This window comes from Tachyglossus aculeatus, chromosome 1, assembly GCF_015852505.1.
Source record: "Tachyglossus aculeatus isolate mTacAcu1 chromosome 1, mTacAcu1.pri, whole genome shotgun sequence".
Lineage (NCBI taxonomy): Eukaryota > Metazoa > Chordata > Mammalia > Monotremata > Tachyglossidae > Tachyglossus > Tachyglossus aculeatus.
In genome coordinates, this window is record NC_052066.1 from 22,565,304 (window position 1) to 22,591,272 (window position 25,969).

At 44.8% G+C, this 25,969-nt stretch overlaps 1 protein-coding gene across 7 annotated transcripts in view; it reads right to left on the bottom strand.

Moving 5' to 3' along the window:
- ARMC8 (armadillo repeat containing 8) overlaps positions 1–25,969 on the bottom strand; it is a 159,125-nt gene that overhangs the window by 121,141 nt on the left and 12,015 nt on the right. For all 7 annotated transcript variants that reach the window (XM_038765421.1, XM_038765417.1, XM_038765496.1 and 4 more), the window contains exon 2: positions 21,217–21,293. In XM_038765421.1, the coding sequence (XP_038621349.1) occupies positions 21,217–21,293 (77 nt within the window). The remainder of the gene's footprint in view (positions 1–21,216; positions 21,294–25,969) is intronic.

Genomic DNA, 25,969 nt, shown 5'->3' on the forward strand with positions numbered 1-25,969 from the left:
GTCTCTCGGGGGGCTCACAGTCTTAATCCCCATTGTACAGATGCTGGGGAGGTTAATAATAATAATAATAATGATGGCATTTATTAAGCGCTTACTATGTGCAAAGCACTGTTCTAAGCGCTGGGGAGCTTACAAGGTGATCAGGTTGTCCCACGTGGGGCTCACAGTCTCACAAAGTAATCAGGTTGTCCCACGGTGGGCTCACAATCTTAATCCCCATTTTCAAGATGAGGAAACTGAGGCCCAGAGAAGTGAAGTGACTTGCCCAAAGTCACCCAGCTGACAGCTGGCGGAGCCGGGATTTGAACCCATGACCTCTGACTCCAAAGCCCGGGCTCTTTTCCACGGAGCCACGCTGCTTCCCTCGCTTCTCACATGGCTTGGCAAAGGACCGAGCACATACAGTTGTTCACTACACTGGCTAGAGGACTTAAGACACTTCGTGAATCAATCAATCAATCGTATTTATTGAGCACTTCCTGTGTGCAGAGCACGTATCCTTCCTATTTATTAATAATGATGGCATTTATTAAGTGCTTACTATGTGCAAAGCACTGTTCTAAGCGCTGGAATAATAATAATAATAATGCTGGCATTTATTAAGCACTTCCTATGTGCAAAGCACTGTTCTAAGCGCTGGGGAAGGTACAAGGTGATCAGGTTGTCCCACGGGGGGCTCAAAGTCTTCATCCCCATTTTACAGAAGAGGCAACGGTGGCCCAGAGAAGCGAAGTGACTTGCCCAAAGTCACACAGCTGACAGTTGGCGGAGCCGGGATTTGAACCCATGACCTCTGACTCCAAAGCCCGGGCTCTTTCCACGGAGCCACGCTGCAAGATAATAATGGCATTTATTAAGCGCTTACTATGTGCAAAGCACTGTTCAAAGCGCTGGGGAGGATACAAGGTGATCAGATAGTCCCATGTGGGGCTCACAGTCCTCATCCCCATTTTACAGATGAGGGAACTGAGGCACAGAGAAGTGAAGTGACTTGCCCAAAGTCACACAGCTGACAAGTGGATTTGAACCCATGACCTCTGACTCCCAAGCCAGTGCTCTTTCCATTGAGCCACGCTGCTTCTCTTTATTACCCTATTTATTACCTTTCTATGCTCCAAGAGCGACTGTTCTCCTTAGGTGTCCTAAATTAAAAGGAAGTTTCTGGACGCTTCCTCCGTTACATTTATCTGTAAATTTGCAGTTCAAAGGAAATAATGATTAAAATTCCCAATATCATCACCATCGACATTTATTGAGAACCTCTACGTGGAAGTCTGAGGAGGTTGGGAACATAAAAATAGACGCGGGATGCCTGTTCTTGAACTTGCAGTCTAATGGGGGAGACGGGCAGGCACAGATTGTATAGAGAAGCAGTGTGGCTCAGTGGAAAGAGCGTGGGCTTGGGAGTCTGAAGTCATGGGTTCATTCATTCGTATTTATTGAGCGCCTACTGTGTGCAGAGCACTGTACTAAGCGCTTGGGAAGTACAAGCTGGCAACATCTAGAGACGGTCCTCACACAACAACGGGCTCACAGTCTAGAAGGGGGAGACAGACAGCAAAACAAAGCACGTGGACAGGTGTCACGTCACCAGAATAAATAAAAATAAAGCTAGATACCCATCGTTAACAAAACAAATAGAATAGTAAATATCATCCCGACTCCACCACTTCATTCATTCAAGCACTTGGACAGGTGTCATATCACCAGAATAAATAAAAATAAAGATAGATACCCATCATTAACAAAATAAATAGAATAGTAAACATCATCCTGACTCCACCACTTCATTCATTCAATCGTATTTATTGAGTGCCTACTGTGTGCAGAGCACTGTACTAAGCGCTTGGGAAGTACAAGCTGGCAACATCTAGAGACGGTCCTCACCCAACAACGGCCTCACAGTCTAGAAGGGGGAGACAGACAGCAAAACATAGCACGTGGACAGGTGTCACGTCACCAGAATAAATAAAAATAAAGCTAGATACCCATCATTAACAAAATTAATAGAATACTAAATATCATCCCGACTCCACCACTTCATTTAATTGTATTTATTGAGCGCTTACTGTGTGCAGAGCACTGTACTAAGCGCTTGGGAATCAATCAATCGTTAGTATTTACTGAGCACTTACTGTGTGCAGAGCACTGTACTAAGCGCTCGGGAAGTACAAGTTGGCAACATATAGAGATGGTCCTCACCCAACAACGGGCTCACAGTCTAGAAGGGGGAGACAGACAGCAAAACAAAGCACGCGGACAGGTGTCACATCACCAGAATAAATAAAAATAAAGCTAGATACCCATCATTAACAAAATAAATAGAATAGTAAATATCATCCCGACTTCACCACTTCATTCATTCAATTGTATTTATTGAGCACTTACTGTGTGCAGAGCACTGTACTAAGCACTTGGGAATCAATCAATCATTAGTATTTACTGAGCACTTACTGTGTGCAGAGCACTGTACTAAGCGCTTGGGAAGTACAAGTTGGCAACATATAGAGACAGTCCTTACCCAACAACGGGCTCACAGTCTAAAAGGGAGAGACAGACAGCAAAACAAAGCACGTGGACAGGTGTCACGTCACCAGAATAAATAAAAATAAAGCCAGATACCCATCAATAACAAAATAAATAGAATAGTAAATATCATCCCGACCACCACTTCATTCATTCAAACGTATTCATTGAGCGTTTACTGTGTGCAGAGCACTGTACTAAGCGCTTGGGAAGTACAAGCTGGCAACATATAGAGACGGTCCTCACACAACAATGGGCTCACAGTCTAGAAGGGGGAGACAGACAGCAAAACAAAGCACGTGGACAGGTGTCACGTCACCAGAATAGATAAAAATAAAGCTAGATACCCATCATTAACAAAATAAATAGAATAGTAAATATCATCCCGACTCCACCACTTCATTCATTCAATCGTATTTATTGAGCGCTTACTGTGTGCAGAGCACTGTACTAAGCGCTTGGAAAGTACAAGTTGGCAACATAGAGAGACGGTCCCTACCCAACAGCGGGTTCACAGTCTAGAAGCTGTGACTTGTCAGCTGTCAGCTGTGTGACTTTGGGCAAGTCACTTAACTTCTCTGTGCCTCAGTTGTCTCATCTGTAAAATGGGGATGAAGACTGTGAATCCCACGTGGGATAACCTGATCACTTTGTATCCTCCTCAGCGCTTAGAACAGTGCTAACGGTATTAACAAATACCGTCATTATTATTATTATACCTATATTGAGAACAGCGCTCTATATGGGAGAAGCAGCGTGGCTCACTGGAAAGAGCCCGGGCTTCGGAGTCTGAGGTCATGGGTTCCAATCCCGGCTCCGCCACTTATCAGCTGTGCGACTTTGGGCAAGTCACTTGACTTCTCTGGGCCTCAGTTACCTCATCTGCAAAATGGGGATTAAGTTTGTGAGCCCCCCGTGGGATAACTTGATTACCTGGTATCTACCCCAGCGCTTAGAACGGTGCTTTGCACATAGTAAGCGCTTAATAAATGCCATTATTATTATTCTTATTATATTATTATCATTATTACAGAGGGGAAAACAATATGAAGAGTAACAACAAGGCATCCAAGTAGACAGGTCTTGAGGGCAGGAGGAAACACGAGATTGCATGGAAGGAGAGGGGGCTGGAGATGTATATTTAGGAGTCAGTCAATCAATCAATCGTATTTATTGAGCGCTTACTGTGTGCAGAGCACTGTACTAAGCGCTTGGGAAGTACAAGCTGGCAACATATAGAGACGGTCCCTACCCAACAGTGGGCCCACGGTCTAAAAGAGTCATCCTCACAGGGATGGGAGTTGAAGCCGTGGGAGGAAATGCATTCTCCAAGGGAGTGGGTGTAGATGGAGAATAGAAGGGGAGCCAAACTGAACCGTGAGGGACCCCCACATTTCGAAGATGGGAGGCAGAGGAGCCGCCGCAGAAGAGACTGAGAACGAGCAGAAAGCCAGGAGAAAAACCAAGGGAGGACGGTGTCGGTGAATCCAAGGTTGGATAAGATTTCGGGGAGAAGGGGATGGTCTACAGCGTCAAAGGCGGCCGAGAGGTCTAGGAGGATTAGCACGGAGTAAAGGCCATCAGATTTGGTGAGAAGAAGGTCACCCGTTACCGTAGAGGGGCCTGCTTCTGTGGAGTGAAGGGGCTAGAAGCCAGAGTGGAAGGGATTTAGGAGAGAGTTGCCAGCTTGGACTTCCCAAGCGCTTAGTACAGTGCTCTGCACACATTTAGCGCTCAATACGATTGAATGAATGAATGCTGGCACACAATAAGCGCTCACCAGATGCCCAGTTATTATTAACTGCCACAACGAACCCCATCTTACCTCCTTCCCTTCCCCACAGCACCTTTATACATGTTTGTACATATTTATTACTCTATTTATTTATTTATTTTACTTGTGCATATCTATTCTATTTATTTTATTTTGTTAGGATGTTTGGTTTTGTTCTCTGTCTCCCCCTTTTAGACTGTGAGCCCACTGTTGGGTAGGGACTGTCTCTATATGTTGCCAACTTGTACTTCCCAAGCGCTTAGTCCAGTGCTCTGCACACAGTAAGTGCTAAATAAATATGATTGATGATTACTCTATTTATTTATTTATTTTACTTGTACATATCTATTCTATTTTATTTTGTTAGGATGTTTGGTTTTGTTCTCTGTCTTCCCCTTTTAGACTGTGAGCCCGCTGTTGGGTAGGGACTGTCTCTATATGTTGCCAACTTGGACTTCCCAAGCGCTTAGTCCAGTGCTCTGCACACAGTAAGCGCTCAATAAATACGATTGATTGATTGATTGATTGATTGGAGACAGCGGGTGGAAACAACTCTCTCAAGAAGCGTGAAAAGAAACCGAAGGACGGAGATGGGGCAATAACTGGAAGGAGCCGTGGGGTCAAGGGAGCAGGTTTTTTGGTTTTTTTCTTAAGATATGAGAGAACGTTTGAAAGAGGGGAAGAAGCCATTGGAGAGCGAATAGTAGTTCACGGTACTTCAGCTTTACGGTGGAGGGGAAGGAGTGATTCAAGGAAATATCGAGTAGGAAAAACTGGAAGGATTTAGACACATTGTGGGAGATGAATTCATTCATTCAATCGTATTTATTGAGCGCTTGCTGTGTGCAGAGCACTGGACTAAGCGCTTGGGAAGTACAAGCTGGCAACCAGGAGTCCAAAACTGACCCCCAAACTGCCAGCTTCTGGGATAGGGAGGATACAGGTGTAGGGGAAAAAACAGGAGTAGGTTTAGGTTGGAAGATGTGCACTTCAGCTTGCTAGAGAGCACCAAGGAAATTTTGCTTCCTATTAAAACTTGGCTAGAAGAAGTACTGAGGAAATCAATGTGGTGATGAATCCAGACCTACAAGAGAAACCAAAGTTTGGGTCAATACTGCCGGTTCTTCGCTAACAACTATTTTTATTAATCAGAAATCATCAAAACACTCGCTCAGGGTTTGCCAAAATGAGAAGTTCAACGCTGCTACCCAAAACACAGGAAATGACCTTAAAAATGATTCACAGAGGAACTCTGCTAAATAGTCTCTCCCAGGGGGAATATCCCACCAATAGTAGCAAATTAAAAAAAAAAAAATTACTTATCCGAAACTGCTGACAAGGATCTCTTCAGGCTTTTTCTTGTGGAACACTGGTATACCGGTTCCTTTTTCTCTCTCCACACCGCGGGGGAAAAGGAGGGTTCCCAGGCACTCATGAGCCGGGGATGAAGGAGTTCTTTCATTCATTCATTCATTCAATCGTATTTATTGAGCGCTTACTGTGTGCAGAGCACTGTACTAAGCGCTTGGGAAGTACAAGTTGGTAACGTATCGAGACGGTCCTTACCCAACAACGGCCTCGCGGATTAAGCCTTGAGGATAGTTTCCGGGGCGACGGTGGGAGGGAAGGGTGAGGGATGCTGAGGAGATAGATGTGCTGGGGGGCGTGAAGAGGGAAAAGTCTGGTTGCGGCCGCCCTCTTTGTGCCTTCTATGGCCCTCTCCGGACTGTCATATCCCTACTTTTTCTTTTTCTTGGTATCTGTTAAGCACCTACTATGTGCCAGGCACTGTACTGAGCGCTGGGAGAGGCACAAGCTAATCAGTTTGAACACAGTCCCAGTCCCACATGGGGCTCACAGTACTTTGTGCACAGGCAGTCGGGCTCAAATTTTAGTTGCTTGCTCGTGTACAACGTTCGGCCAGAGGACAAAGCTCCTCTTGAGATGATGTACATCTCCAAGTGATGGCCAAACCCTCCAAAATTCAGGGCCTGTGAGTGTTGGGGCAGGCTCAATCGATCGCTCAATCGTATTTATTGAGCACTTACTGGGTGCAGAGCACTGGACTAAGCGCTTGGGAAGTACAAGCTGGCAACACACACAGACGGGTCCTACCCAACAGCGGGCTCACAGTCTAGAAGGGGGAGACACAGAACAAAACAAAACATATTAACAAAATAAAATAAATAGAATAGATATGTACAAGTAAAATAAACAGAGTAAGAGAGTACTTGTTCCCCACTGTCCCTCACAAATCCCTAAAATTAAAATTATTTTGATTACAGTGGTAGATTAATAAGCAGGGTATTCCACAAACTTATTAAGGAATACAGGCAGTCCTTGACTTAAGACATTTATTATTTATGATTATTTATGGCATTTGTTAAGCACTTACTTGGTACCAGGCACTGTACTGTACTAAGCGCTGGGGCATATACAGCCAGCCCCTTTTAGACTGTGAGCCCACTGTTGGGTAGGGACCGTCTCTATATGTTGCCAACTTGTACTTCCCGAGCGCTTAGTACAGTGCTCTGCACACAGTAAGCGCTCAATAAATACGACTGATGATGATACAGGGTGATTAAGCTGGAGACAGTCCGAGGGGCTTGCAGGTTTAATCCCCCGTTTTACAGACGAGGGAACTAAGGCACACAGAAGATAAGTAACTTGCCCAAGGTCGCAAAGCGGACATGTGGTGGAACTGGGATTAGAATAATAATAATAATAATGGTGGTATTTGTTAAGCACTCATTAGCTCAGGAGTTCAAAGTTGCAGAACCGCTTTTTCGAGGAAAAAGGCACCGGCTAATGTTTCGTCTTCTTGTCTGTCTCCACCTTCTAGACTGTGAGCCCACTGTTGGGTAGGGACCGTCTCTAGATGTTGCCAACTTGGACTTCCCAAGCGCTTAGTACAGTGCTCTGCACACAGTAAGCGCTCAATAAATACGATTGATTGAAGGAATGAATGAATGAACAGGAAGGGGAGAGGTCAGTGGGTTCTGACAACTGGCCAGGGAGGAGAAATCGCATCCTTCGCCTTGAGAAGCCACTGGCTGCCCACTCAACTAAGTTCAGCGCAAACGCTCAACGTCAAAACCACCGGTGGTACACACCCATCACCAGGCTCCGAGGGTCTAAAGACCCTTCAAACCCCCCGCTTTGCCTCGCACTGTGCTTTATTTTGTTCCCACTTAGAGCGACACTCTGCATTTTTCCCCTGCTTTCACCATCTCTCTTGCATTCTGCCCTTCCTCTAAGTAAGAGGAAAGGGGAATAGTCAGGAAAGTTAACAGATTTAAACAGTAATTTCCCTACAGCAATTTTCGTTACTTGTAAAACGAATACTAGTCATCATCATCATCAATCGCATTTATTGAGCGCTTACTGTGTGCAGAGCACCGGACTAAGCGCTTGGGAAGTACAAGTTGGCAACATATAGAGACAGTCCCTACCCGACAGTGGGCTCACAGTCTAAAAGGGGGAGACGGAGAACAAAACCAAACATACTGACAAAATAAAATAAATAGAATAGATATGTACAGGTAAAATAAATAGAGTAACAAATATGTACAAACATATATACAGGTGCTGTGGGGAAGGGAAGGAGGTAAGATGAGGGGGTGGAGAGGGGGACGAGGGGGAGAGGAAGGAAGGGGCTCAGTCTGGGAAGGCCTCCAACATTTTTAGACACTTTGTATTTCTTTATTCATTCAAATCAATCACATTTAATGTGGGCTTAAAGGGGTCATCTGTGATCAGTACAGATTTCTTTTTTCAGGGATTTGTTAAGTGTTTACTATGTGTCCAGCGCTCTTCTAAGCGCCGGGGTAGACGCAAATGAATCAGGCCTGTCCCTGTCGAAATGGGGCTCACAGCCTAAGTGGGAGGGAGAACGGGTATTGAACTCCCCGTTCTGCAGTCGAGGAAACTGAGGCAGAGAAATTAAGCGACTTGCCCAAGGTCACAGAGCAGGCAAGTGGCGGAACTGGAATTAAGAATGCAGGTCCTTCGACCCCCCGCCCTAGGCTCTTTCCGCTAAGCCACCCTGCTTTATATGTTGCCAACTTGTACTTCCCAAGCGCTCAGTACAGTGCTCTGCACACAGTGAGCGCTCAATAAATACAACTGATTGATGGATTGATTGATTCACACTTTCCCCGGCGTGACTGAAGACGCTGGCCCCATCTGCACCGCCAGTCTATTAGTTTATCGGGCCATTTTCTTTCATCATCATCATCATCAATCGTATTTATTGAGCGCTTACTGTGTGCAGAGCACTGGACTAAGCGCTTGGGAAGTACAAGTTGGCAACATATAGAGACAGTCCCTACCCAACAGTGGGCTCACAGTCTATTTTTTTTCCAGCTGCTGTTATTTTCAGGAGCCTGCCCTATTTACTAAGCATTTACTGGGTGCACAGCACTGTACTAAGTGACAGGGAGATTATAACATAGTAGACGTGTTCCCTGCCCACAGGGAGCTTACTGCCTAGAGGGGAACCTAATTCACTCCCATGACCGGTATGAAAAGGTCCGTCCTCTAAAATCCGGCCCTTAAACTTGGCGGAATTCAACTAACCTCCTTCCCATCCAACCCCTGCCCCGTCGCCGCCCCAAAGCCTCAGCCATCATGGAAAAGCTTCTCTTCATCCTTGCCCTGCTCCCCCTGCCGCTTCGGGAACCTCAGATGATGATGATGATGATGGTATTTGTTAAGCACTCACTACGCGCCAAGCACTGTTCTAAGCGCTGGGGGAGGGATACCGGGTGATCAGGTTGTCCCACGTGGGGCTCCCAGTCATAATAATGGCATTTATTAAGCACCTGCTATGTGCAAAGCCTTGTTCTAAGCGCTGGGGAGGGATACCGGGTGATCAGGTTGTCCCACGGGGGGCTCACAGTCTTCATCCCCATTTTTCAGATAATAATAATGATGATGATGGCATTTATTAAGCGCTTGCTATGTGCAAAGCCCTGTTCTAAGCGCTGGGGAGGGATACTGGGTGATCAGGTTGGCCCACGTGGGGCTCACAGTCTTCATCCCCATTTTTCAGATAATAATAATAATGATGATGGCATTTATTAAGCACTTGCTATGTGCAAAGCCCCGTTCTAAGCGCTGGGGAGGTTCCAAGGTGATCAGGTTGGCCCACCGGGGGCTCACAGTCTTCATCCCCATTGTACAGATGAGGAAACTGAGTCCCAGAGAAGGGAAGTGACTTGCCCCAAGTCACACAGCTAAGGGGCAGAGCCTGTCTCCCCCGCAACTCTCTCCGGCGGGGGGGGGGTGGGGTGTCTTCTCCCGCTCCCTCGGACTCACTGGGAAAGGGGAGGAGTCGGCCTCCTTGTTGTCCCCCAAAGCCACTTTCCACGCGCTCCCCTCCATCCCTCTCTTGCCCTTCCTTTGAAGTCCGCCTCATCTGCTTCTAGAATAATAATGGCATTTATTATTTATTAAGAGAAGCAACGTGGCTCAGTGGAAAGAGCCCGGGCTTGGGAGTCAGAGGTCATGGGTTCAAATCCCGGCTCCGCCACTTGCCAGCTGTGTGACTTTGGGCAAGTCACTTCACTTCTCTGGGCCTCAGTTCCCTCATCCGGAAAATGGGGATTAAGACTGTGAGCCCCCCGTCTTGATCACCTTGTAACCTCCCCAGAGCTTACAACAGTGCTTTGCACACAGTAAGCGCTTAATAAATGCCATTATTATTATTAATTAGGGAACATGCTCTGCCCCCACACACATGATGGGGATAATGATTATGGTACTTGTTAAGCGCTTACGATGTGCGGAGCACTGTTCTAAGAACTGAGGTACATACAACTTAGTCAAATTGGACACAGCCCCTCTTCATTCATTCATTCACTCATTCATTCAATCGTATTTACTGAGCGCTTACTGTGTGCAGAGCACTGGACTAAGCGCTTGGGGAAGTACAAATCGGCAACATCTAGAGACAGTCCCTACCCAACAACGGGCTCACAGTCTAGAAGCGGGGAGACAGACAAAAAAACCCAAAAACAAGTAGACAGGTGTCAATACCATCAGAATAAATAGAATTATAGCTATATACACATCATTAATAAAATATAGTAAATACGTACAAATAGGCAACATCTAGAGACGGTCCCTACCCAACAATGGGCTCACAGTCTAGAAGGGGGGAGACAGACAAAAAAACCCAAAAACAAGTAGATAGGTGTCAATACCATCAGAATAAATAGAATTATAGCTATATACACATCATTAATAAAATATAGTAAATATGTACAAATCGGCAACATCTAGAGATGGTCCCTACCTAACAACGGGCTCACAGTCCAGAAGGGGGGAGACAGACAAAAGAACCAAAAACAAGTAGACAGGTGTCAATACCATCAGAATAAATAGAATTATAGCTATATACACATCATTAATAAAATATAGTAAATATGTACAAATCGGCAACATCTAGAGACGGTCCCTACCCAACAACGGGCTCACAGTCTAGAAGGGGGAGATAGACAAAAAAACAAAACAAAACAAGTAGATAGGTGTCAATACCATCAGAATAAATAGAATTATAGTTATGTACACATCATTAATAAACTATAGTAAATATGTACAAATTGGCAACAACTAGAGACGGTCCCTACCCAACAACAGGCTCACAGTCTAGAAGGGGGGAGACAGACAAAAGAACCAAAAACAAGTAGATAGGTGTCAATACCAACAGGACAAATAGAATTACAGCTATATACACATCATTAATAAAATATAGTAAATATGTACAAATTGGCAACATCTAGAGACGGTCCCTACCCAACAACGGGCTCACAGTCTAGAAGGGGGGAGACAGACAAAAAAAGCCAAAAACAAGTAGATAGGTGTCAATACCATCAGAATAAATAGAATTATAGCTATATACACATCATTAATAAAATAGAGTAAATATGTACAAATCGGCAACATCTAGAGACGGTCCCTACCCAACAACAAGCTCACAGTCTAGAAGGGGGGAGACAGACAAAAAAAGCCAAAAACAAGTAGATAGGTGTCAATACCATCAGAATAAATAGAATTATAGCTATATACACATCATTAATAAAATATAGTAAATACGTACAAATAGGCAACATCTAGAGACGGTCCCTACCCAACAACGGGCTCACAGTCTAGAAGGGGGGAGACAGACAAAAAAACCAAAAACAAGTAGATAGGTGTCAATACCATCAGAACAAATAGAATTATAGCTATATACACATCATTAATAAAATAGAGTAAATATGTACAAATCGGCAACATCTAGAGACGGTCCCTACCCAACAGCGGGCTCACAGCCTAGAAGGGGGGAGACGGACAAAAAAAAACCAAAAACAAGTAGACAGGTGTCAATACCATCAGAATAAATAGAATTATAGCTATATACATATCATTAATAAAATATAGTAAATACGTACAAATCGGCAACATCTAGAGACGGTCCCTACCCAACAACGGGCTTACAGTCTAGAAGGGGGGAGACGGACAAAAAAAACCCAAAAACAAGTAGATAGGTGTCAATACCATCAGAATAAATAGAATTATAGCTATATACACATCATTAATAAAATATAGTAAATATGTACAAATAAAATAGAGTAATAAATATGGGGGGAGGGGGGGGTGATGGGGAGGAGGAGGAGGAGGAGGAGGAGGAGGAGGAGAGGAGAGCTTTCTGGACACTAAATTTTCCATCGCATCTGCCGCACATCTGTTACCTACTAAAGGAGGCTAGGATCAATTTCCCAGGTACATCACATCCTAAGAGCCACTGGGAATTTTCACAATAGCATTTTCTCATGATGTGTTTTGGATGAAACACTTATCATCATCATCATCAATCGTATTTATTGAGCGCTTACTGTGTGCAGAGCACTGTACTAAAGTGCTTGGGAAGTCCAAGTTGGCAACATCTAGAGACAGTCCCTACCCAACAGTGGGCTCACAGTCTAAAAGGGGGAGACGGAGAACAGAACCAAACAGACTAACAAAAGAAAATAAATAGAATAATTATGTACAAGTAAAATAAATAATAAATAGAGTAATAAATATGTACAAACATATATCCATATATACAGGTGCTGTGGGGAAGGGAAGGAGGGAAGATGGGGGGGATGGAGAGGGGGATGAGGGGGAGAGGAAGGAAGGGGCTCAGTCTGGAATTCCCTTATGGAATTAGGGAACATGCTCTGCCCCCACACATGATGGGGATAATGATTATGAGAGCTCACCTCGTCCAGGAGGCCTTCCCAGACTGAGCCCCCTCCTTCCTCTCCCCCTCGTCCCCCTCTCCATCCCCCACACCTTACCTCCTTCCCTTCCCCACAGCACCTGTATATATGTATATATGTTTGTACGGATTTATTACTCTATTTATTTATTTTATTTGTACATATTTATTCTATTTATTTATTTATTTTACTTGTACATATCTATTCTATTTATTTTATTTTGTTAATATGCTTGGTTTTGTTCTCTGTCTCCCCCTTCTAGACTGTGAGCCCACTGTTGGGTAGGGGCCGCCTCTATATGTTGCCAACTTGTACTTCCCAAGCGCTTAGTACGGTGCTCTGCACACAGTAACCGCTCAATAAATATGATTGATTGATTGATTTTGTTAATGTGTTTTGTTTTGTCCTCTGTCCCCCCTTCTAGACTGTGAGCCCACTGTTGGGTAGGGACCATCTCTGTAGGTTGCCAACTTGGACTTCCGAAATGCTTAGTACAGTGCTCTGCACACAGTAAGCGCTCAATAAATACGATTGATTGATTATGGTACTTGTTAAGTGCTTACAATGGGCCGAGTACTGTTCTAAGCACTGAGGTACATACAACTTAGTCAAGTTGGACACTGTCCCTCTTCCTTCCTTCATTCATTCAATCGTATTTATTGAGCGCTTACTGTGTGCAGAGCATTGCACTAAGCGCTTGGGAAGTCCAAGTCGGCAACATCTAGAGACGGTCCCTACCCAACAGCGGGCTCACAGTCTAGAAGGGGGAGACAGAGAACAAAACATATCAACAAAATAAAATAAATAGAATTTATTCTATTGTTCTAAGCACTGAGGTACATACAACTTAGTCAAGTTGGACACAGTCCCTCTTCATTCATTCATTCAATTGTATTTATTGAGCGCTTACAGTGTGCAGAGCACTGGACTAAGCGCTTGGGAAGTACAAGTTGGCAACTATATAGAGACGGTTCCTACCCAACAGCGGGCTCACAGTCTAGAAGGGGGAGACAGAGAACAACAAAACATATTAACAAAATAAAATAAATAGAATTTATTCTATTGTTCTAAGCACTGAGGTACATACAACTTAGTCAAGTTGGACACAGTCCCTCTTCATTCATTCATTCAATCGTATTTATTGAGCGCTTACAGTGTGCAGAGCACTGGACTAAGCGCTTGGGAAGTACAAGTTGGCAACTAAATAGAGACGGTCCCTACCCAACAGCGGGCTCACAGTCTAGAAGGGGGAGACAGACAACAAAACAGAGTAACAAAATAAAATACATAGAATTTATTCTGTGAGCCACACGGGGCTCACAGTCTCAATCCCCATTTTATAGATGAGGGAACCGAGGCCCAGAGAACTTAAATGACTTGCCCAAGATCACACAACAGGTAAGTGGTGGAAACAGAATTCGAGCCCAGGTCCTTCTGACTCCCAATAAAAATAATAATGATGGCATTTATTAAGCGCTTACTATGTGCAAAGCACTGTTCAAGTACAAGGTGATCAGGTTGTCCCACGGAGGGTTCACAGTCTTAATCCCCATTTTCCAGATGAGGTAACTGAGGCACAGAGAAGTTAACTGACTTGCCTGAAGTCACACAGCTGGCAATTGGCGGAGCCAGGATTTGAACCCACAACCCCTGACTCCAAAGCCCGGGCTCTTTCCACTGAGCCACGCTGCTATCCAGATAGAACATGATGCGATGTTAGAATCAATCCTATTTATTGAGAGCTTTCTGTGTGCAGAGCACAGTACTAACTGCTTGGGGAAAGTACAATCCTACAGAGTCATTCATTCATTCAATCGCATTCATTGAGCACTTACTGTGTGCAGAGAACTGATCCTACAGTCATTCATTCATTCAATCGCATTTATTGAGCACTTATCATCATCATCAATCGTATTTATTGAGCGCTTACTATGTGCACAGCACTGTACTAAGCGCTTGGGAAGTACAAGTCGGCAACATCTAGAGACAGTCCCTACCCAACAGTGGGCTCACAGTCTAAAAGGGGGAGACGGAGAACAAAACCAACCATACCAACAAAATAAAATGAATAGGATAGATATGTATAAGTAAAATAAATTAATAAATAAATAGAGCAATAAATATATACAAACATATATACATGTGCTGTGGGGAAGGGAAGGAGGTAAGGCGGGGGGGGGGGGGGGGGAATCCAGTTGAAGAGTGGGAGCCCCCCGTGGGACGACCTGATCACCGTGTAGCCCCCTCAGCGCTTAGAACAGTGCTTGGCACGTAGTAAGCCGTTATTATTATTATTATTATTATTATTTTGTATTTTCTGAAATAAATACGACGGAAGGAAGGAAGGAGTGAAGACGCAGCGGCGGCACGGTGTGGCGGCCGCCTTCGCCGCCATGAGGGAGCAGTCCCGAGCCCCCGCCCCAGCCTCCGGCCATCCTTCCCTCACCTGCTCCGTCGCTCCTTCCCCTGACATGGCGCCCGCCGGGACGAGGCGGTAACGAACGGGGAAATAATAATAATAAAAACACTTATAGTGTGCAGAGCACTGATCCTACAGTCATTCATTCATTCAATCGCATTTATTGAGCACTTACTGTGTGCAGAGCACTGATCTTAGAGTCATTCATTCATTCAATCGCATTTATTGAGCACTTACTGTGTGCAGAGCACTGATCCTACAGAGTCATTCATTCATTCAATCGCATTTATTGAGCACTTCCTGTGTGCAGAGCACTGATCCTAGAGTCATTCATTCACTCAATCGCATTTATTGAGCACTTACTGTGTGCAGAGCACTGATCCTACAGTCATTCATTCATTCAATCACATTTATTGAGCACTTACTGTGTGCAGAGCACTGATCCAAGTCATTCATTCACTCAATCGCATTTACTGAGCACTTACTGTGTGCAGAGCACTAATTCAAGCGCTTAGTACAGTGCTCTGCACATAGTAAGCGCTCAATAAATATGACTGATTGATTGATCCTACAGAGTCATTCATTCATTCAATCACATTTATTGAGCACTTACTGTGTGCAGAGCACTGATCCTAGAGTCATTCATTCATTCAATCGCATTTATTGAGCACTTACTGTGTGCAGAGCACTGATCCGAGTCATTCATTCACTCAATCGCATTTACTGAGCACTTACTGTGTGCAGAGCACTGATCCTACAGTCATTCATTCACTCATTCAATCGCATTTATTGAGCACTTACCGTGTGCAAAGCACTGATCCTACAGAGTCATTCATTCATTCAATCGCATTATTTGAGCACTTAATGTGTGCAGAGCACTGATCCTACAGAGTCATTCATTCATTCAATCGCAATTATTGAGAACTTACTGTGTGCAGAGCACTGATCCTACAGGGTCCTTCATTCAATCGCATTTATTAAGCACTTACTGTATGCAGAGCACTGATCCTACAGTCATTCATTCACTCAATCGCATTTATTGAGCACTTACTGTGTGCAGAGCACTGATCCTACAGACTCATTCATTCAGTCAATCGCATTTATTGAGCACTTACTGTGTGCAGAGCACTGATCCTACAGTCATTCATTCAGTCAATCGCATTTATTGAGCACTTACTGTGTGCAGAGCACTGATCCTAAAGTCATTCATTCATGCAATCGCATTTATTGAGCACTTACTGTGTGCAGAGCACTGATCCTTGTACATATTTACATATTTACATATTACGTATTTACATATTACATATTTACATATACATATTTGTACAATAAGCATTGTACATATTTATTACTCTATTTATTTATTTATTTATTTATTTATTTATTTTACTTGTACATTTCTATCCTATTTATTTTATTTTGTTGGTATGTTTGGTTTTGTTGTCTGTCTCCCCCTTTTAGACTGTGAGCCCACTGTTGGGTAGGGACTGTCTCTATGTGTTGCCAATTTGTACTTCCCAAGCGCTTAGTACAGTGCTCTGCACATAGTAATCGCTCAATAAATACGATTGATTGATTGATCCTACAGAGTCCTTCATTCATTCAATTGCATTTATTGAGCACTTACTGTGTGCAGAGCACTGATCCTACAGAGTCATTCATTCAATCAATCGCATTTATTGAGCACTTACTGTGTGCACAGCACTGATCCTACAGAGTCCTTCATTCATTCAATCGCATTTATTGAGCACTTACCGTGTGCAGAGCACTGATCCTAGAGTCATTCATTAATGCAATCACATTTATTGAGCACTTACTGTTTGCAGAGCACTGATCCTGGAGTCATTCATTCATTCAATCACATTTATTGAGCACTTACTGTGTGCAGAGCACTGATCCTACAGAGTCATTCATTCAATCGCATTTATTGAGCACTTACTGTGTGCAGAGCACTGATCCTAGTCATTCATTCAGTCAATTGCATTTATTGAGCACTTACTGTGTGCAGAGCACTGATCCTACAGTCATTCATTCAGTCAATCACATTTATTGAGCACTTACTGTGTGCAAAGCACTGATCCTAAAGTCATTCATTCACGCAATCACATTTATTGAGCACTTTTTGTGTGCAGAGCACTGATCCTACAGAGTCCTTCATTCATTCAATTGCATTTATTGAGCACTTACTGTGTGCAGAGCACTGATCCTAGTCTTTCATTCAATCGCATTTATTGAGCACTTACTGTGTGCAGAGCACTGATCCTACAGTCATTCATTCAATCGCATTTATTGAGCACTTACTGTGTGCAGAGCACTGTACTAAGTGCTTGGAAATAATAATAGTAATAATAATGGTATTTGCTAAGCGCTTATTATGTGCCAAGCACTGTTCTAAGTGCTGGGGCAGACACTAGGTGATCAGGTTGTCCCACATGGGGCTCACAGCCTTAGTTCCCATTTTCCAGATGAGGCAACTGAGGCCTGGAGAAGTGAAGCGACGTGCCCAAAGTCACACGGCGGACAAGTGGCAGAGCCAGGATTTGAACCCACGACCTCTGACTCCATTAAGCCATGCGGATTCGGCAACAGAGAGAGACAATCCTGCCCACGACGGGCTCACAGTCTAGTCTAATCGGCAGACACGGCCCCCCGCCCGCAAGGAGCTTACAGTCCAGAGGAGGGGCTTACAGGGCAAGGACTGCGTAGTCATCAATCGATCAATCAATCAATCAATCGTATTTATTGAGCGCTTACTGTGTGCACAGCACTGTACTAAGCGCTTGGGAAGTACAAGTTGGTAACATATAATCAATCAATCGTATTTATTGAGCGCTTACTATGTGCAGAGCACTGTACTAAGCGCTTGAGAGACGGTCCCTACCCAACAGTGGGCTGTACTGAGTGCCTTCTGGGGGCAGAACATTTTCCCAAGCCCTTGAGAAAGTATGATCCTATAGAGTTGGGAGACGCGTTCCGTGCCAACGAGGAGCTTAAAATCGAGAATCAATCAATCAATCGTATTTATTGAGTGCTTACTGTGTGCAGAGCACTGGACTAAGCGCTTGGGAAGTCCAAGTTGACAACATATAGAGACAGTCCCTACCCAACAGTGGGCTCACAGTCTAGAAGAAACAGTTGTGTATATATGTTTGTACGTATTTATTACTCTATTTATTTGACTTGTACATATCTATTCTATTTATTTTACTTTGTTAATATGTTTTGTTTGGTTCTCTGTCTCCCCCTTCTAGCGTGTGAGCCCGCTGTTGGGTAGGGACCGTCTCTATGTGCTGCCAACTTGGACTTCCCAAGTGCTTAGTACAGTGCTCTGCACACAGTAAGCACTCAATAAATACGATTGATTGCTTGATTGATTGTGGCCAGGCGCATAGCAGGGTGCCTGCACTATAGCGTGAGTTTTGAGCCCACTGCTGGGTAGGGACTGTCTCTCTATGTTGCCAACTTGGACTTCCCAAGCGCTCAGTACAGTGCTCTGCACACAGTAGGCCCTCAATAAATTCTATTGATTGATTGATTGATTGTGCCCAGGCACATAGTAGTGTGCCTGCACTATAGTGTGAGTTTTGAGCCCACTGTTGGGTAGGGACCGTCTCTCTATGTTGCCAACTTGGACTTCCCAAGCGCTTAGTACAGTGCCCTGCACACAGTAAGCGCTCAATAAATACGACTGACTGATTGATTGATTCCTTAACACGGGTTTATTCAGAAGAACATCAGATCTGTGTTCTGGGAGCACTGCCTGGACTTCACATTACTTGCTTTCTGCGGTCCTTCCATTGTGTCCTCGTGGATTTTGTCTCCGAGGGTGATTAGTGAATCCCTTTTTGACAAGCATCTTAATAATAATAATAATAATAATAATAATAATAATAATAATAATAGCATTTGTTAAGCGCTTACTATGTGCAAAGCACTGTTCTAAACCCTGGGGGGGGGCCGAGGTGATCAGGTTGTCCCACGCGGGGCTCACAGTCTTAACCCCCATTTTACAGATGAGGGAACTGAGGCTCAGAGAAGTGAAGTGACTTGCCCAAGGTCACCCAGCTGACAAGTGGCGGAGCCGGAATTCGAACCCATGACCTCTGGCTCCCAAGCCCGGGCTCTTCCCACTGAGCCACGCTGCTTCTCGAAGTCAGTCGCACCTCAGAACCTGGTAGATGGGTGCTGACATCAGCAGCCAACCTCTCCTCTGAGACGGTCACATTTAATAACTGTGGTATTTATTAAGCGCCGACTAGGTGCCGAGCACTGTACTAAGTGCTGGGGTAGATGAAAAGTCATCAGGTCCCACAGAAACAATTCTACGTAGTATCTGCTTTCCTTCAGCATGGAAAGAGCCTGGGCTTTGGAGTCAGAGGTCATGGGTTCAAATCCCGACTCAAATCAGGTTGTCCCACGGGGGGCTCACAGTCTTCACCCCCATTTTACAGATGAGGTCACTGAGGCACAGAGAAGTGAAGTGACTGGCCCAAAGTCACACAGCGGACAGTTGGCGGAGCCGGGATTTGAACCCATGACCTCTGACTCCAAAGCCCGGGCTCCTTCCACTGAGCCATGCTGGTTCTCTAAATAATAATAATAACAATAATGATAGCATTCATTAAGCACTTACTATGTGCAAAGCACTGTTCTAAGTGCTGGGGAGGTTACAAGGCGATCAGGTTGTCCCACGGGGGGCTCACAGTCTTCATCCCCATTTTACAGATGAGGTAACTGAGGTGCAGAGAAGTGAAGTGACTGGCCCAAAGTCACACAGCTGACAGTTGGCGGAGCCGGGATTTGAACCCATGACCTCTGACTCCAAAGCCCGGCTCTTTCCACTGAGCCATGCTGCTTCTCTAAATAATGATGATAATAATAATAATAATAATAATGATGATAATGATAGCTTTTATTAAGTGCTTACTATGTGCAAAGCACTGTTCTAAGTGCTGGGGAGGTTACAAGGCGATCAGGTTGTCCCACGTGGGGCTCACAGTCTTCATCCCCATTTTACAGATGAGGGAACCGAGGCCCAGAGAAGTGAAGTGACTGGCCCAAGCCACACAGCTGACAGTTGGTGGAGCCGGGATTTGAACCCATGACCTCTGACTCCAAAGCCCAGGCTCTTTCCACTGAGCCATGCTGCTTCTCTAAATAATGATTATAATAATAATAATAATGATAGCTTTTATTAAGTGCTTACTATGTGCAAAGCACTGTTCTAAGCGCTGGGGAGGTGACAAGGTGATCAGGTTGTCCCACGGGGGGCTCACAGTCTTCATCCCCATTTTCCAGATGAGGGAACTGACACCCAGAGAAGTGAAGTGACTGGCCCAAAGCCACACAGCTGACAGTTGGTGGAGCCGGGATTTGAACCCACGACCTCTGACTCCAAAGCCCGGGCTCTTTCCACTGAGCCATGCTGCTTCTCTAAATAATGATAATAATAATAATAATAATAATGATAACAATAATAATAGCTTTTATTAAGTGCTTACTATGTGCAAAGCACTGTTCTAAGCGCTGGGGAGGTTCCAAGGTGATCAGGTTGTCCCACGGGGGGCTCACAGTCTTCATCCCCATTTTCCAGATGAGGTCACTGAGGCTCAGAGAAGTGAAGTGACTGGCCCAAAGCCACCCAGCTGACAGTTGGCGGAGCCGGGATTTGAACCCCTGACCTCTGACTCCAAAGCCCGGGCTCTTTCCACTGAGCCACGCTGCTTCTAAAGCGACATTACTTGCATCTACCCTAGGCCACATTCCAAAATGAAATTTTGAAGGACAGAAGAATACACGTATGGGTCTGTCTTGAAAGGCGAGGCTAGAGAAAAATCAAACCTTAATAATAATAACGATGGCATCTGTTAAGCGCTTACTATGTGCAAAGCACTGTTCTAAGCGCTGGGGGGATACAAGGCGATCAGGTTGTCCCACGGGGGGCTCACAGTCTTCATCCCCATTTTACAGAAGAGGGAACTGAGGCTCGGAGAGGTGAAGCGACTTGCCCAATATCTTGTCTCTATATGTTGCCAACTTGTACTTCCCAAGTGCTTAGTACAGTGCTCTGCACACAGTAAGTGCTCAATAAATACGACTGATGATGATGATGATGCCCAAGGTCACACAGCAGACATGTGGCGGAGCCAGCATTCGAACCCATGACCTCTGACTCTGAAGCCCGGGCTCTTTCCACTGAGCCCCGCTGCTTAAGGAAGGGGGCTTGCCAGTTTTTCGCGGTTACTTACATGACACCGTGCAGCACGTTCTGAGGGTCGGGGTCAAACAGCCTGTCGACATAGTGGCGACTACTCGCTGTGACTTCCTGGAGAAGCAGAGGAGGAGAAAAAAAAAAAATCAGGCGATTTTTAGGTCACGCAAATCATCATCATCATCAATCGTATTTATTGAGCGCTTACTGTGTGCAGAGCACTGGACTAAGCGCTTGGGAAGTACAAATTGGCAACATATAGAGACGGTCCCTACCCAACAGTGGGCTTGGTTGATTTCTTCCATAAAAAAACCTCACAAACCAGTTAAAAGTAGTTTTTTAAGAGCAAGAAGTCTCCTTTTACCTTTCTAACAGCCTACGGTTCGATCGCTTGGTCGGTGCCACAAGATTCCCTTCACAATATAATAATAATAATAATGATGGCATTTGTTAAGCGCTTACTATGTGCAAAGCATCATCATCATTATCATCATCAATCGTATTTACTGAGCGATTACTGTGTGCAGAGCACTGTACTAAACGCTTGGGAAGTACAAATTGGCAACATATAGAGACGGTCCCTACCCAACAGTGGGCTTGGTTGATTTCTTCCCAAAAAAACTCACAAACCAGTTAAAAGTAGTTTTTTTAAGAGCAAGAAGTCTCCTTTTACCTTTCTAACAGCCTACGGTTCGATCGCTTGGTCGGTGCCTCAAGATTCCCTTCACAATATAATAATAATAATGATGGCATTTGTTAAGCGCTTACTATGTGCAAAGCATCATCATCATCATCAATCGTATTTATTGAGCGATTACTGTGTGCAGAGCACTGTACTAAACGCTTGGGAAGTACAAATTGGCAACATATAGAGACAGTCCCTACCCAACAGTGGGCTTGGTTGATTTCTTACCGAAAAAACTCACAAACCAGTTAAAAGTAGTTTTTTTAAGAGCAAGAAGTCTTCTTTTACCTTTCTAACAGCCCACGGTTCGATCGCTTGGTCGGTGCCTCAAGATTCCCTTCACAATATAATAATAATAATAATGATGGCATTTGTTAAGCGCTTACTATGTGCAAAGCATCATCATCATTATCATCATCAATCGTATTTACTGAGCAATTACTGTGTGCAGAGCACTGTACTAAACGCTTGGGAAGTACAAATTGGCAACATATAGAGACGGTCCCTACCCAACAGTGGGCTTGGTTGATTTCTTCCCAAAAAAACTCACAAACCAGTTAAAAGTAGTTTTTTTAAGAGCAAGAAGTCTCCTTTTACCTTTCTAACAGCCTACGGTTCGATCGCTTGGTCGGTGCCTCAAGAGTCCCTTCACAATATAATAATAATAATAATGATGGCATTTGTTAAGCGCTTACTATGTGCAAAGCATCATCATCATCATCAATCGTATTTATTGAGCGATTACTGTGTGCAGAGCACTGTACTAAACGCTTGGGAAGTACAAATTGGCAACATATAGAGACGGTCCCTACCCAACAGTGGGCTTGGTTGATTTCTTCCATAAAAAAACCTCACAAACCAGTTAAAAGTAGTTTTTTAAGAGCAGGAAGTCTCCTTTTACCTTTCTAACAGCCCACGGTTCGATCGCTTGGTCGGTGCCACAAGATTCCCTTCACAATATAATAATAATAATAATGATGGCATTTGTTAAGCGCTTACTATGTGCAAAGCATCATCATCATCATCATCAATCGCTTTTATTGAGCGCTTACTGTGTGCAGAGCACTGGACTAAGCGCTTGGGAAGTACAAACTGGCAACATATAGAGACGGTCCCTACCCAACAGTGGGCTTGGTTGATTTCTTCCATAAAAAAACCTCACAAACCAGTTAAAAGTAGTTTTTTAAGAGCAGGAAGTCTCCTTTTACCTTTCTAACAGCCTACGGTTTGATCGCTTGGTCGGTGCCTCAAGATTCCCTTCACAATATAATAATAATAATAATGATGGCATTTGTTAAGCGCTTACTATGTGCAAAGCATCATCATCATCATCATCAATCGTATTTATTGAGCGCTTACTGTGTGCAGAGCACTGTACTAAGCGCTTGGGAAGTACAAATTGGCAACATATAGAGACGGTCCCTACCCAACAGTGGGCTTGGTTGATTTCTTCCACAAAAAAACCTCACAAACCAGTTAAAAGTAGTTTTTTAAGGGTAAGAAGTCTCCTTTTACCTTTCTAACAGCCTACGGTTCGATCACTTGGTCGGTGCCACGAGATTCCCTTCACAATATAATAATAATAATAATGATGGCATTTGTTAAGCGCTTACTATGTGCAAAGCATCATCATCATCATCATCATCATCAATCGTATTTATTGAGCGCTTACTGTGTGCAGGGCAATGTACTAAGCGCTTGGGAAGTACAAGTTGGCAACATAAAGCACTGTTCTAAGCGCTGGGGGGGATGCAAGGTGATGAGGTTGTCCCACGGGGGGCTCACAGTCTTCATCCCCATTTTACAGATGAGGGAACTGAGGCGTAGAGAAGTGAAGTGACTAGCCCAAGGTCACACAGCAGGCACGTGGAGGAGCCGGAATTCGAACCCGCGACCTCTGACTCCAAAGCCCGAGCTCTTTCCACTGAGCCACGCTGCAGCCCACAGCCCCCTTTCTGTTATTTCCCTAGAGATGGCCAGTCTTTATTATTATTATTATTATTATTTATTTTTGGTATTTGTTAAGCACTTACTATGTGCAAAGCGCTGTTCCAAGCGCTGGGGAGGATACAAGGTGAGCAGGTTGTCCTATGTGGGGCTCACAATCTTAAACCCCATTTTAAAGATGAGGTAACTGAGGCACAGAGAAGTGAAGTGAAGTCATTATTATTATTATTATTATTACTATTTCAGGTCATTTTATGTGTGTGTGTGTGTGTTTGGGGCTGGAATGTGTTCCAAGGTCACCGGAAAATACTATTTCATATTTTAACCTATTCCTACCCCACGGTTATTCTGCTCGTACAACAGAGAAGCAGCGTGGCTCAGTGGAAACAGCCCGGGCTTTGGAGTCAGAGGTCAGGGGTTCGAATCCCGGCTCCACCACAAGTCTGCTGTGTGACCTTGGGCAAGTCACTTAACTTCTCTGAGCCTCAGTTCCCTCATCTGTAAAAATGGGGATTAAGACTGTGAACCCCACGTGGGACAACTTGATCACATTGTATCCCCCCCAGCGCTTAGAACAGTGCTTTGCACATAGTAAGCGCTTAACAAATGCCATCATTATTATTATTATTATTATTATTATTATTATTATTATTATTAGGAACCATTTAAATTTCACTCTCCCTCCTAACAACTCCTGCCCAAACTCGCTGAGTTTAGTCCCACTGTCTCCACTTTCTTTCCGCCAACTCCCTCTTTGACCCATTGCAATCCAGCTTCTGCCCGCTCCATGCTACCGAAACGGCTCTCTGCAAGGTCACCAATGACTTAATAATAATAATAATAATAATAATGGCATTTGTTAAGCGCTTACTACGTGCAAAGCACTGTTTTAAGCGCTGGGGAAGATACAAGGTGATCAGGAGGTCCCACGGGGGGCTCACAGTCTTCATCCCCATTTTATAGATGAGGGAACTGAGGTCCAGAGAAGTGAAGTGACTTGCCCAAAGTCACCCGGCTGACAATTGGCAGAGTTGGGATTTGAACCCATGACCTCTGATTGCAAAGCCCGGGCTCTTTCCACTGAGCCACGCGGCTTCTCTGGTCATTCATTCGTTCAATCATATTTATTTAGCACTTACTGTGTGCAGAGCACTGTACTAAGCACTGGGGAAGTACAAGTTGGCAACATATAGAGACGGTCCTTACCCAACAACGGGCTCACAGTCTAGAACCTCGTTCACTTCAAGTTTATCCCTTCCTGCCTTAACTCAGCCCTCTCCTCTGCCAGACAAAGCTATTTCTCCTCCCTTATTGACACCCATGCCCATCACCCCCGCCAGCTCTTCCGTACATTCAACTCCCTTCTCAGGCCCCCGGTTCCTCCCCCTTCTCCTTCCCTCACCCCCAACGATCTGGCCTCCTACTTCATTAACAAAATTAAATCCATCAGGTCCAACCTCCCCAAAGTCTCTTCCCCCCTTTCTCCATCCCCCCGGCTCTCAACACTCTCTGCTCCTCTCCCATCCTTCCCAGCAGTATCCTCAGAGGAACTCTCCTCCCTCCTCTCAAGTGCTACTCCGGCCACCTGTGCTTCTGACCCCATTCCCTCTCATCTCGTGAAATCTCTCGCTCCATCCCTTCTCCTCTCCTTAACTTCCACCTTCAACCGCTCACTCTCCACTGGTTCCTTCCCCTCTGCCTTCAAACATGCCCATGTCTCTCCCATCCTAAAAAAACCCCTCTCTTGACCCCACCTCACCTTCTAGTTATCGCCCCATCTCCCTCCTACCATCCATTCCTTTCCAAACTCCTTGAACGAGTCGTCTACACGCGCTGCCTCGAATTCCTTAACACCTACTCTCTCCTCGCCCACCTCCAGTCTGGCTTCCGTCCCCTACATTCCACGGAAACTGCCCTCTCACAGGTCACCAATGACCTCCTGCTTGCCAAATCCAACGGCTCCTACTCTGTCCTAATCCTCCTCGACCTCTCGGCTGCCTTCGACACTGTGGCCCACCCCTTTCTTCTCAACACGCTATCTGACCTTGGCTTCACAGACTCCGTCCTCTCCTGGTTCTCCTCTTACCTCTCCGGCCGTTCATTCTCAGTCTCTTTTGCAGGCTCCTCCTCCCCGTCCCATCCCCTTACGGTGGGGGTT